The sequence below is a fragment of the Sciurus carolinensis genome, chromosome 3 (genome assembly GCF_902686445.1).
Source record: "Sciurus carolinensis chromosome 3, mSciCar1.2, whole genome shotgun sequence".
Lineage (NCBI taxonomy): Eukaryota > Metazoa > Chordata > Mammalia > Rodentia > Sciuridae > Sciurus > Sciurus carolinensis.
This window is the reverse complement of record NC_062215.1, coordinates 52,544,049-52,557,426: the sequence shown is the minus strand read 5'-3', so window position 1 is coordinate 52,557,426 and position 13,378 is coordinate 52,544,049. Positions and strand designations below refer to the sequence as shown.

At 45.5% G+C, this 13,378-nt stretch overlaps 1 protein-coding gene across 11 annotated transcripts; it reads right to left on the bottom strand.

Moving 5' to 3' along the window:
• Nucleotides 1-2,351: 2,351 nt before the first annotated feature.
• Nucleotides 2,352-12,989, bottom strand: Asgr2 (asialoglycoprotein receptor 2). 11 transcript variants are annotated; one of them, XM_047547698.1, is made up of 10 exons: nucleotides 12,811-12,989; nucleotides 12,373-12,527; nucleotides 10,575-10,642; nucleotides 8,058-8,220; nucleotides 7,704-7,799; nucleotides 7,036-7,107; nucleotides 6,592-6,729; nucleotides 6,367-6,512; nucleotides 3,002-3,108; nucleotides 2,352-2,758 (listed from the first exon to the last, which is right to left on the bottom strand). In XM_047547698.1, exons 2-10 carry the CDS (start codon nucleotides 12,494-12,496, stop codon nucleotides 2,602-2,604), a joined length of 1,071 nt encoding a protein of 356 aa, XP_047403654.1. In that variant the 5' UTR covers nucleotides 12,497-12,527; nucleotides 12,811-12,989; the 3' UTR covers nucleotides 2,352-2,601. The 11 variants fall into 11 exon arrangements, with proteins under 11 accessions (XP_047403654.1, XP_047403655.1, XP_047403657.1 ...); XM_047547699.1 differs by having other exon boundaries at nucleotides 6,592-6,678; nucleotides 12,811-12,988; XM_047547701.1 differs by lacking the exon at nucleotides 10,575-10,642 and having other exon boundaries at nucleotides 12,811-12,988.
• Between the last annotated feature and the right edge of the window lie 389 nt (nucleotides 12,990-13,378).

Genomic DNA, 13,378 nt, shown 5'->3' with positions numbered 1-13,378 from the left:
TTCTTCTAAAACTAAACATGCAATGACTATATGACCCAGCAATTGAACTCTTGAGCATTTATCCCAGAGAAATGAAATTTGTTCACACAAAACCTTGTACATAAGTTTTCCATAACTGATTATTTGCAATAGCCAAAAACTAGAAACACCCCAGAGGTCCTTCAATAGGTGAACAGTTAAAACACACAAGTACTCCATGCTGTGGAATACTACTCAGTGATAAAAAGGAATGAACTATAGACACATGCACGAACTTTGGTGAATCTCCAGGGAATTAATGTTGAATGAAAATAAGCCAATTCAAATGGGTGACATACTATATAATCCCATGTATATAAAATTCTTGAAACTACAAACTTATAGAAAGAAAGAACAGGTTTGTGGTCACAGGGGTTAGGAACTAGATGGGGCTATGGAGCAGAGGATGTAGGTGTGGATATAAAAGTCAACAGGAAGGATTCTTGTGGTGATAGAAATAATCCATATCTTATGTCAATGTTTATATCATGGTTTTGGTATTGTGCAATATGTTTTCAAGATGTGCAATGTATATTTCAGGACCATTGGAGGAAATTAGGTAAAGGTCATATAGGTTCTCTGTATTATTTCTTATACCTGCATATGAGTCTCCAGTTATCTAAAATTTAAAAGTTTACTGTTTGAAGTGGGTTTTAAGCAAAAGAACAAGTAATCCAACCAATAAATGGGCAATGAGCTGAACAGAATCTTCTCAAAAGAAGTACAAATGACCAATAAATATATGAAGAAAAGTTCAATATCTTTAGCCATCGGAGAAATGCAAATCAAGACTACAGTGAGATTTCATCTTCCCTAGTCATAACAGTTACTATCAAGAAAAAGTTTATCAAATGCTGATAATGGTGTGGGAGAAAAGGAACCTTAATCCACTGCTAGGGGGAAGGTATATTAAAATAGTCACTGCAGATAACAGTATGGAGGTTCCTCAAAAAACTAAAAATAGAATTACTATGTAATCCAACTATACCATTCCTTGGTATAAACCAAAGCAATTAAACTCAACCTACAAAAGAGACACTTGCACACTCATGTTTATTGAAGCACTATTCACAATAGCTAAGTTATGGAATCAGCCTAGACACCCATCAATGGATCAACGGATAAAGAAAATGTGGTATACATACACAGTAGAGTGCTATTCAGTCATAAAGAAGAAAATCAAGTCATTTGCAGGAAAATGAATGAAACTGAGATCATCATGTTAAATGAAATAAGCCAAATTCCAAAAGACAAGTATAGCATGTTTTCTCTCAAACGTGGAGTATAAAAAGAGAGAGAGAGAGAGACATGAAAACAGAAGGGGAATTTTTAGGGAAGGAAAAGGAGGACTAGGGGGAGGGATGGCAAGAGAAGGTAGTAGTGACAGTGGATACAGTCACAAACATATGTGAAAACAAAAATATATGGCAACTACTTATCCACCACAGAGAATAATTAAGTAATATATGGCACATCCAACCTTGGAATTCTCTACAGCTGCTAAATTCAAGGAGGTAAAGCCTTAAAGGTAATGAACAATGTCCATAAGATATTACAAAGTGAAAAAAGTAAACTATGTTATTATTTGGTGTGGCATATACATGTGCACACAAGAGACATTCTGGGAGAGCACTCAGTTAACTCTGGGGAGAAGCAGGAGGGAACGAGGACACTGTGTGTGTGTGTGTGTGTGTGTGTGTGTGTGTGTGTGTGACAGTACATATTACTTTGTAATTTTAAAATAGGGGTGCTGCTGGGGGTTAGCACAGGGGTACAGTACTTGCCTAGCATGCTCAAGGTCCCGGGTTCCATCCCTAGCAGCACAAAAACAAATAAATAAGTAAAATGCCTTAAATATGTTTAAGGTCAGTTTCCAAATAATCTTGGAAAGGGACGTGTACCAACTGTGGAAATGGTTAGTGACACCTTGTGGTGGAGATATGTTTAAATCTGTTTGGGGCCCCAAAGAAGCAGCCATGTTGAAAGTGGTGGGCAGGAGTATTACTGAGCCTCCTCCATCTGGCAAACATTTCCCCTGGAAGCTGAGGTTGGAGAGGGGTGTTCCCTGCAAAACCCAGTTTGGGGAGACCCCAAATGCAGAAAAAGTTTCACCTTCGGGAACTCCTAGGGAGCTGGGGAACCCCTCCAACCCATCGAAGTGCCAACCACTGAACATTTCTTCTCCACATCTCTTCTGCCCCTCCCTGAACAGGGTGCCTTGGGATTGGTATCAAGGAGCAGTTCCCTAGTACTTCACTCTGCTCCTCCAAAATTTCCTCTCTCCCATTTCCTCACACTCTGCATGTCCCAATTCCAAATAACCAGGCCACAAAGAGTTTCAAGTATTTATTTCTACTCCATTGAAACAGCTGAAAATTATAATAACTACTAGGAACTGTGGAAGGAGGCAGACTCTCAGCCTTCCCAGGGTCTGAATAAAACCACCCCCTTTTCCATTTTTCCTCAGCCTCTCCCCATAACCCAGACTCTTTTTCTTCCTTTCTGCAGAATTCCCAATAGAGATATTGGGGTCAGTGCAGGGATGGGGTACAAGTTATACAGAGATGTGCTGGAGCGGGGCTCTTAGCCAGTGATATTCCGCTTCATCTCACATGCCCAGCGATTCACCTGCTGACAGAAATTGTCGTTCCAGCGGCCATCTGTCAAGATTTCAGCACAGTCTTCACTTCCACCCAGTTCGTGGCCCTGCCAGTTATCTGGTTGAGTGATAGCCCAGTTCCTAAGAGGACAAGACAAAGCTCAAGCTCTGAGCTGGCCATTTCCCAGCAACCCTGCCCCTACTCCAGAAAAACAAGCCTTCGAGGGGTTCAGAGTTTGAAGGTGCAGCCTTAGAGGCAGAGAGTCAGGAAGGAGAAGGTTGGGGAATTTGGTCCTCAAAGGACCTCAAGGAGTCTGTTGGGGCCAAAAGCTCTGTGGTTGTCGTCAGGGCAAACTAACAAGGGGATGAATAGAGGCCACTTACTTGTAGCTATGCCTGTAGTCAGTTCCATCCACCCATTTCCAGGAGCCATCACTGTCAGTGAGGCCTATCCAGATATGAAAGGCGCCTGTGTGTTGTAAAATGAATTTCTGGAAAAACACGGGGGTGGAGTCGCTAGTTCCTTGTTCTTTGTACTTTTTTCCTTCATCCATGCAGGCATCCATATGCCTCCCTCAGCCTTCTCCAGCTGATCTGCCCCCCCTGAAGCATCAGTTCCCAACACAACTGTTTCCTTGGTTTCCCCTCTGTAATCATAGCTAAACTTTATGCTAAGTATGTTACAAGGACTATCTCATTTAATCCTCAGAAGCACTCTAAGTTGGGTGCTATTATGACTCACACATTGCAAGGTAGTTGTAAGAACCAATCCAGGATCTAGTTTGTGACCACTGTCCTCTGGTCCCACTCCATTCCCATCACATCAGCTACCCTAACTCTGGTCTGCTCCCTGTCTTCTTCCCTCAGCTCTAGACTCATGGAATTCCTATTCCTGCTGCCCACAAAGACCCCAAAACCCATGAAGGATCTTTGTGTCACTTGTCTCTCAGGTTTAACTGCCCCTAGTTGTTTCTGCTTTTATGTGTAATTGTCAATTCCAGGCCCCAGAGCTTCCAAGCCTGGGATCACTACCAAGAGCCCCATCAAGACCCAGCTACCTGGCATCTGGAGGTCTGTACTAAAGATAGAAGCATGCCCTGAGTATGAGGGAGCAGCCCAGTTGATCAGTTGGCAGGGCCTTGGGTGAAACTGTCTCTGAGCTTGCTGATAGCAAGCCCTCTCATAGATATGGCTACTCTAGGGGACTTACATCCCATGGTTTGGTAGGGTAGCAGGGGAAGATGTTGTCCCTGATTTTGTGGAGTAAACAGAGGGATGGACTGACTAGTATACACCCTAAGAATCCCCTTTAACAGCACGTGCAGTATCCCCACCTTCATTTGGAGGAAATTTGGCTAGTTCCACTCACACTCCCTAGGAACACAATCAAGATTACAGTCAATCCCCTCATTCAGGGGCAGAATCAGTTACAGTAGTACCACTAAATTCTAGAATAAGACAATGCAAATAAGACAATGTCCTGTGCATGAAGAGGCAGGCTTCAGGGGCTGGTGATACTACTTCCCAAACTCAGAGGGATCAACAGAGTTGGGGAGAAGGGACCTGGAGACAAGATATTAGATATCTTGGACTGGGGATATAAGTGGTAGGGCACTTGCCTAGGATGTGCAAGGCCTTGGGTTCAATCCCAAGAAAGAAAAAGAAGTTGATGAAGGAAACCCGGAAGGCAAGCATTTATTCTAAAAGCCTGTGATTTTATAGTTTTGTGGGGAGATCATACCCCAAGAACAGAAAGTATGCCGAAATCCTCATCCTTCATATGGAAATTAATATAAATTCAAATTTTTTAAATCAATAAGTTTCAACCTACCACTTAAAGTTTTAAGAGTAATCACTAGAACAACTAAAAACAAACCACCTCTGTTTCAAAATACTGTAGGAGAGAAAATGAAAGAACACATCTCACAGAGCTAATGTGAAAAAATAAGCATTTTTTAAAAAACTTTTTAAAACTAGAATTAGGATTAAATATATCTCTCAAAAATAAATAAGATATATTCACCTGTTAAAAGAAAAATCATTCTTTCTAGATTTTTTTAAGAATCGAAAAGAAAATGTAGAGAAATACCTTAAGACTGGCTGCTCAGTAGCATCCTTCAGGGGAATGCTCAGGATGAGCCAAGGTTAATTAAATCAGAGTCTTTGAGGATGAAACCCACGGCTGACACTTTTTAATAATTCAAAGAATTACAACATGTGACCAAGACTGAGAATCACTAATCTAAAACAAAGAGACTCAAAAAGATTGGAACTGAAAGGATGGACTGAAAGACACTAGACGAATGCAAGCAAAAAGAAATCAAGAACCATGTTATTTATGTCAGCAAGAGATAAATTCAAGGCAAAAGCATCCATGGGCCACTGGCATTCACTTCATAAGGACAGAAGCACCATCCACCATGAAGCTTAGCCATCATGAACTTATGAGCCAAATCAATAGAGGGCTGAGATCTTAGGTTAAATGACATGAAATTGACAATGTTGTAAGCCAAAACTGATTAAACGTTGGCAATATCAACCTGGTCAGTAAAGCAAAATATGTCTGCAATCCCTTTACCATGCAAAGCACTTGCAGAACCTGATGGATAGAAAATATTGATAAATACATTCACATGGCTTAATTGCTTTAGTATTGCAACAATTTCAAGTTCATATGGAACAAAGCCCCCATCAACCCCACAGTACTAAGGCAGCACGGAGTAGTAGGCTGAATGGATCTGCACTCTGGCTCCATCATGATTTACTAGCTCTGTAGCAAGTCACTTAACCTCTTTGTTCCTTAAGGCCCTCATTTCAAAGTCAAGATAATAAGGATGCCTACCCAAGAGGGTCGCAAAGATTAGAGACGTAAATAGATGAAAGTACCTGAAACATAGCAAGAACCCAGTAAATGCTACCAATGTTACCCTCCTTTTCCAAAAACATCCACCTATTCTAACAGGTTGGTTCTCCCCCAGTGTTCAGGGTCACTGTCTGGTGGCAGCAGTAAGAAGGGAAGGGACCCAGTTATCCATTACAAGAGAACCACCGTAATCCTGTCGACTCTCTTCCCCGCAAGTGACAATCACATCAAAGGCCAGCAAGAAGGAATTCTCAATCTTCCACTTGGTTCTCCCATGTCCTGACCTCAAGGTCACCCTGACTGGCACTCTCTCCTAGCTAGCTCCTTATCACCTGATTGCCTGGCTCCTGGCTCTCTGCACAAGTTCCTAACTACAGTCTCGAACCTCTTAGTATTAATGGCTGCTCCACTATGAACCTCCCAGGGTGTTGGGAGAAATCCTAGTTCTTGACTTGCAGCAGTTAATGTCTCAAGTGTGTAAACTTGCAGAGAGGAGCATTCTGCTCTGACCACCTAGGAATGTAAACAGCTGCCCCAAGTTGACTCAGTGTTACCAAGGGAACCTGTATAGGAGCCAGTGGTCTGATCCCCTGTGGCACATTGTGACTGGGCAAGAAATTTATAAAATATATACCTGTTCCTGCAATAAACGAGTTTGCAGGCTGCTCGCCACAAGCCTGCTTTCACCCAACTCCTAGAGTCTGGGGTCTTGACTCCGCAGCCCTTACCTGTGCCTGAGTTAGCCTGGCACCCCTACACCAGGGCTCTACCAACTTCTGCTTCTGAACTCTTCCTTAACTTAAAAAGACATAAAGAAAGCTGATTGAACCTCCTGATCCAGCCTGAGTTCAAGGTTTCCTCCTGCCTTTGGGAAACTTGGCCTCACCTGCTCCTCTCTGGAGTTGATAACCACCAGGTGGGCATTCTCTAGTTGGCAGTACTTGTCAGCCTCAGACCAGGTCTTCCCAGCACGAGAGAACCAGTAGCAGCTGCCTTCATATTCCACCCAGTTAACAGGACAGCATTCTGTGCCTGAGAGGAGAGGGACAGCAGGAGATGAGATCCTGCCAGTCAGACAGACACAGTGAAACCAGAGATGCCCTGTCCTTACCGTTGCTCTGGAAAAATACCATCTGACACGTCAGGGTGCGCAGATCCACTGGGAAGTGCTTCAGGTGTAGGAGCAAAGTGGCATGATCTAGGGGACAGATGCACAGACAGCAATGCAGCAGACATGTGGGTCTCTCACCTGCCAGGACCAGGTACAAGACTCCAGCTGTTGGCTGGGGAAGCAAACACACACACACACACACCATACACACACCACACATAAAACACACCACACCACAAACAATACACACACACAAGACACACCACACCACATACACACAATACATATACACCTCATACACACACCACCTGCCACACATATACATAAAGCTCACACACAGCATACAGACATACTACACATATACAAAAACATATCACAGTCCACACACACCACACACAATGCACATACACCACAACATACACACACTCAGGGAGGGCTTCTGACCTGCTTTCAGTTCCTGCTGCTGTTTCTCCAGCTTGGCTCCCAGGGATGTCACCTTGTCACCTGCACCATCCCCTGAAAAGGGAGAAGCTAAATAGTTTCTCCTCTGTTCTTCCTTCTGACCATGCCTCCAGCCTCACATGCCTGGGCCCCAGTTGGGGACCATCACTTTGTCCCAGATGTTGCCTGGTCTACCACCTGGACCACCCAAGCTCCCCACACTGCCACAGAGACTCAGGATACTGTGCTGCATAAATTCTCTCACTAGGTCCCCATATTCTTGCAACTAAGACCCACTCAGTCAGAACATCTTGCTGCAAAGTCTGGCCCCATACCATTCTCTGCCCTATAACCACTGCTCCATCATTAGCTCACCTCATGCTAGAATTGTCCATAAGTCCCAAAATGTGCAATGGTCTTCCTCACCTGCTGGCTGTCCCAGCTTCTCTCTGTCATTAACCTCCCTCTTCTTCACCACCTGATCTGATTCATTCTCAGGGCCCCTCAGGTCAGGGGCCAGCATCCCTGGAAGCCTTGCCCAGCTTCTTGAGCTGGGTTATCTATCCCAATCTGAGTCTCCACAGCCCCTAACCATGTCCTTATTGTAGACTCAGCCCAGAGCCTGGCAATCTTATGTGGATAAATTGTCACCAGCCATCCAGCCCACTCACCACGGAAGCCCAGATCCTGGACCTCCATCAGAGTGCTAGAGGAGAAATTGCTGAAAGATTCTTTCAGGATCCGCAACTCTGCTTGCAGTTGTGTGCCTTGTCAGGAGACAGTGGGGACAAGATGGGGTGTGAGCCTTGTCTGCCATCACTATCTGTGTGACAGTTCCCCTCTTCACCTGTCACTGCCACCATGATTGGTCCCATCATTTGCCCATAATCGGCCCCCATTCGCACCCTGTAAATGCCCCATGCTGCCTTCACCTCCTCTCCTCTCATTGCCCCCATCACTGCCCCAACACTTCCCATCACTCTTCCCTGCCTTTGCCTTATCCCTGTCAGCCCTGCGACTCTCACTTTGGGACCCAATTACACAAACAGCCACCAGCAGCAGGATATTGAAGCCCAGGGCGAGCAGACTGAGATGGAACCTGGAGCAGAGGCGCTGTGGAAAGGGCTGGGGAGGAGGCGACCCTGTGAGAGAGGGGGTGTCAGGAGCCAGGCATCCAGGGGACAGGAGCTGGAGAGTAAATCACAATGGAACACAAGGCACAGAAGTCTGAGAAGACACATCCTGTTTGGGGAAGAAACCAGGTGGGGGTCTGTGGGGAATTCAGTGGGTTTTGACACTAGCATTGGGGCCTTGCACACACACATTTACACACTTGCACCCATGTGAAAGTGTGCAGCATATACATGCCCCTATACAGATCCACACAACACTCATTCACATGACACAGTACACACATCAGCTGTGTGCAAAACCGAGATCTTGGTCCTAAAACATAGACACACAGGGTCTGGGGGACAGACCTGGCCTTTATTAGACACAAATCCTAAGAAAGTTTATGTCTATGAATGGTTTCCCCTCCTGCCCACCTGCAGGAATGACCTCCAGATCACCTCTGGCCTTAGTCTCTGCCCTTTCACAGTACCTGTCCTTTCAGACTGGGATCCCCAGAGGCTGGGCCCTGTGTTCTCCTTAAAATCAATGGCTGAATCCCTCATACAAGTCCAAACCTGGAACAATCCCTCCCTTCCCAAAATTCCACTAGGATCCTTCAGTCTAGGTCATTCCACTACTCCCCAAGAACCACCAACCAGACTCCCCCACTCATCTACCCCAATTTAGATCCTCTATCCCCAATTCCCACTACCTTTGTTCCCCTTGAAACCCAAGTTCCACTGTAAATACTCTCTCCTTAGCCCCCATCATCCAACAATAACTTCTCCCGCTCCTTGATCAGTCTGCACCTGAAACAGTCACCCACTCACACACGCATTTTTCATTTCACACTCACATGAACATATTCACACACACTCTGTCTCACACTCTCACATACTCAGCTACTGATACACATTCTTACACTGCCTCACACACATATGCACACTGACACACATGTATTCACACCCCCATATCTTCACGTGCACAAGCTGGCCTGTCCCTCTGCTGGCTCTCCAGGTTGAGATGATGACAGTCCTCCCAGGCCTGAGCTCCTGCTTTTGCACCATCCACCATTCACTTTTGCATTCATCCACGCCTCTTCTCTGCCTTGGGCCCTGCCTCTGCGAACCTCCTTCTCTCCTTGTTTTCATTACACCCAAGCACCCCCACATCCTGGGGAGGCTCAGTCAAAATCCCAGAATCTTCCTTTTCAGGCCATCTCTTACCACCATCCTGAGTTGGACACTGCCTCTGTGAGTGACCAACCAATATCCAAGACTTTTGCACACTAACGACTGTCCCCTTCCTCACTACAGCACACTCAGAGACATGTGGACCCTGAGAGACTGTGCCCTTGATGCCTCTACTACCCACATCCCCTGAGCATAGCCTCTCCTGCCTCTTACCTCCCCCACCACTACATCCTCCCTGATGCCTTTGCTTTCTCTCCTACTATGGTTAGAATGTGTCCCCTCAAGTGTCTGAAACTTGATTCTCAATGTAGTAGTGTTATGAGATGGGGCCTGCTGGGAGGTAGATTAATGCCATTATTATAGAACTAGATTCCTCTCTCTCTTTCTCTTTCTCTCTCTCCCCCCCCACCCTTTCTCTCTCTCTCCTTCTCTCTCTCTCACCCTCCCTTAGCCCTTCCACCGTGGGATAATGCAGTATGAAAGCCCTTCAACAGGTTCAATCTCTCAATGTGCTTCCCAACAGATCAGAACCCCCAACTCTGGGTCACCCCAGCAAGCACTGACCAGCTGTGCCACCAGCTGACTCTGACATCACAGACAAATCATTCAATTTCTTGGTGCCTCCATTTTTTCATGTATAAAATGGCAATAACAAAACAGCTACCTGACTATATTATTTTAGGAATTGTGAGTTAAAACATGTAAAGTGCTGTGCTACATAGGCAAGTTTGAAAGTCAAAGAAAGGCTCTAGCCAAGATGGAATAACAGGGGCCAGATTTACCTCCCCGCTTAGAAAAAAACAAAACAAAAACAACAAACAACAAACAACTACAAGAAACAACAGTGCTCAAGACACTGGACATCAGACAATGAAGGGCAATGATCCCGAAAGACAGGAAACAAATCAGATGAGTCCTCCAATTGCTCCACCTTATTGTTTGAAGAAAGATATCAGGTCGTGGGGCAAGAAGGGGAAATTAAGGCAGAGTCCAAAAGGCTCCCCAAGTTGAGGAGATGGAGCTGAAAGTCTGCAACGGAGATGGTTGGGGCTCACAGTATCAAACTGATCCTGAGCTACTTAACTGCATCCCAGGAAAAAAGCTCAAGAATATTTAGAATACAAAAATATCCATCACCCAACAAGGTAAAATTCACAATTTCTGGCATTCAATCAAAGATGACAAGGCATTCAACAAAACAGGAAATGCAATTGGTATTGATAAGGTCAAGATGACCTGGGGATGTAACTCGGTAGTAAAGCGCCAACCTAGGATGCATGAGGTCATGGCTTCAATCCCCAACCCTGCAAAATCAATAATCAATCAATCAATCAAAATGATGTATACATGACAATAAATGCAAGAATTATCAGAAAAGGACATTGAAACTGATATCATAATTATATCCCATATGTTCAAAATACTGAGCTATTGAAGATATTTAAAAGTCCCAGTTGAACTTCTAGAGATGAAGACTAGGTGATATCTAGAATAAAAAAATACACTTGGGCAAGTTTGAAAGTCAAAGGAAGACTGTTCCCAAGATAAAATAACAGAGGCCAGATTTACCTCCCCACCCCCGCACCAGAAACAACCAAAACAAAAAACAAATAACTATAAGAAACAATAGCATACACTGGGTGGAACTGATGGAAGATTAGAGATGCATAAGGAGTTAGTTAACTCAAAGGCATAGCAATAACCATATAAAATGAAACACTGAGAGGAGAAAGGAAAGAGCATCAATTAAACCATTGATATAAGTGTGATATGTTGCAATATATTATATATATATATATATAATATATATATATATATATATATTATATATATATATAAAATCAGAGTCCTTGTAGGAGAGGAAAGGGGCAGAAGCACACAAAAACATTTGAGGAAATAATGGTTAAAACATTTCCAAAGTTGATGTTGCTCAAATTTGTTGGTACAATCCCCGGTACAATAAAAAAATTTTGCTTTTTTTTCCAAATTTGTTGAAAACCATACACATGAAAACTGCCAGGAAGAGTGGGAAGCTGTCAGCAGTAAAATAGCAGCTCCACTGAGGACCCTCTCCCAGGCAGCAGGGGCTGCGGTACCTCCACTTCCCCCTCCATGTTGTCCCTTGATCTGTTTGGATGAGCTCCCTTTCCCATTAATTTCAAAAATTCTGGACTTCCTCCAAGCCTCCTGCTCACACTCTGAATCTCTTCCCCTCAGAAGATTCAACAATAACCAAAGTTGTTGTTGCATGTTCTCTAGTCCCGGGCATCATGTGGGCCCTGGAACTCTGTCTCCATGGAGTCTACCACCCAGTGGTAAGGCCTGCCAACACACTTCCACAGGAAAGAGAATCATGGATGGGACACCTACCCCTTCTGCCCACTCCTGTCCTGCCCAGCACCAGTCCTCCCTCCCAGCCTCAGCAATGCAGGATTTCCCCCAAACCCAGGCTGACCAATCCCCTCCCTGAGCTTTGGATTCCAGCCCCTCTTGTCTCCACAGAGCCCAGCTCCATCACCAGCACCTCCACACTTGACATTTTCCTCTGTCCCTGGATCCTGCCTTTTTGCCAGAACCACTGAGATCTCTCTTACCTTAAAACATCTTCCCAACCACTTGGGGCCTGTGTTCAAAATTTTCTAAAGGAGGATCCAGACAGGAGGCCTACGGGTGGCAGGAAACTTCCAGGATCTCTCCATGCTGGTTTCCCAACCCACCCCCAACTCACCCCACCCCCACCCAGACAGTTCTGCCAGGCTCTGCATTCCTTCTGTGTACACATGCATGCACACACACAGCACACATCTGCCTGGGTGGGAAGGGAGGAAAGGAGCCATTTCCAGAGATCCCCACACCTGTGGGCACATGCCTTTTTCTAGGGCCTTCTGCAAACAGAGGTACCAGCATCTCGCACCTGGAGGGACTCGCTCAGTCCCTGCTCATGAAGTAAATGCAACAGAGAACTTATGGAGACAGAAAGCAATTGGTAGCTGAGATGGGGGTGCAGGTGAAGCCCCAGAAACTGTACACTTGCCTTTCCAAAATGGATTTTCTCTCCTGGGAGTCTGCCCATGAGTACCTGGCCCCTCACCACCACTGAGCTGATGGTCATTTTCTTCAGAGTCCAGCTGCTGTATGTCTTGAAATTCCTTCTCCATGATGTGCCCAGGGATGGTGCTGGAGCTGGAACTGAGTTGAGGTTGCTATTAGGGTTAGGGCTAGGGTTGGACTGGGGCTAAGTTGCAAATTCAAGTAGAGGTTCATGGTGATATTGAAGTAGGGCCTGAATAGGTCAAGATGATAGCTTGTGTTGAGTCTCCTCTTCTCAGGGGACCACTTGGCCCTTGATATGACCATGAACCTTCCCTCCATATCCTCTAGGACCAAGTCACCCTACATCTTCTCATCAGCCCCCACTGTTCCTGAACCACGGTCTCCTTAATCCCCAACATCCCAGTCCCACCATGGTTACCTGTTTAAGGAATGGAGAACTAACTGGCTCCTGCAGGCAGCCCAGGACACAGAGAGAAAGAAGGGTTAAAGCCAGGAATACTAAAGCAGGTGGTACTAGATGAGAGGGGAGGAGGGGGCTGATCCAGGCAAGGGCCTTGAGCCCTGTGTGTCTGGGTGTCCAAGAGATTCTACCCTGGCATCTCCTCCCCTGGGACTTTGGACAGTAAATAGAAGAGGAAACAGTTGGAACTTAGACAATGAGTGGGGGGTGAAGAGGGACACAATCACCTCTTTTCTCAAACCCAGAGAAGGGGCTCTCCTGGTCTCTCCCTGTCACCCTCACATTCCAGTCACCCCATTGCACAATTTGGGAGGGGGAACCAGACCTCTATAGACAGGGGCACAATTTGCAGTTCCCCCTTTGTTCCTCCTCTTTTCACTTCCTGCCTTTGAATTTCCCAGAACTGTTGGTATCTCCAAATATCCCTGACCAGGTCAGAGATACCGTTCCCTGCTCTTGCTCAATCCAACCTGTGACCCTGGTATCCAAGCCCCAGGCTCCCCAGCCCTGTCCTGACCCACTTGAC

What these genes read in the sequence shown, in the direction of transcription:
- Asgr2 (XM_047547698.1), bottom strand. Translation starts at nt 12,496, where the DNA reads ATGGAGAAGGAATTTCAAGACATACAGCAGCTGGACTCTGAAGAAAAT. An exon ending in GCAGCAGGAACTGAAAGCAG is followed by an intron (nt 6,730 to 7,035) that starts GTCAGAAGCCCT and finishes TGGTCCTGGCAG; the next exon opens with GTGAGAGACCCACATGTCTG. An exon ending in GACTACAGGCATAGCTACAA is followed by an intron (nt 2,759 to 3,001) that starts GTAAGTGGCCTC and finishes TTGTCCTCTTAG; the next exon opens with GAACTGGGCTATCACTCAAC.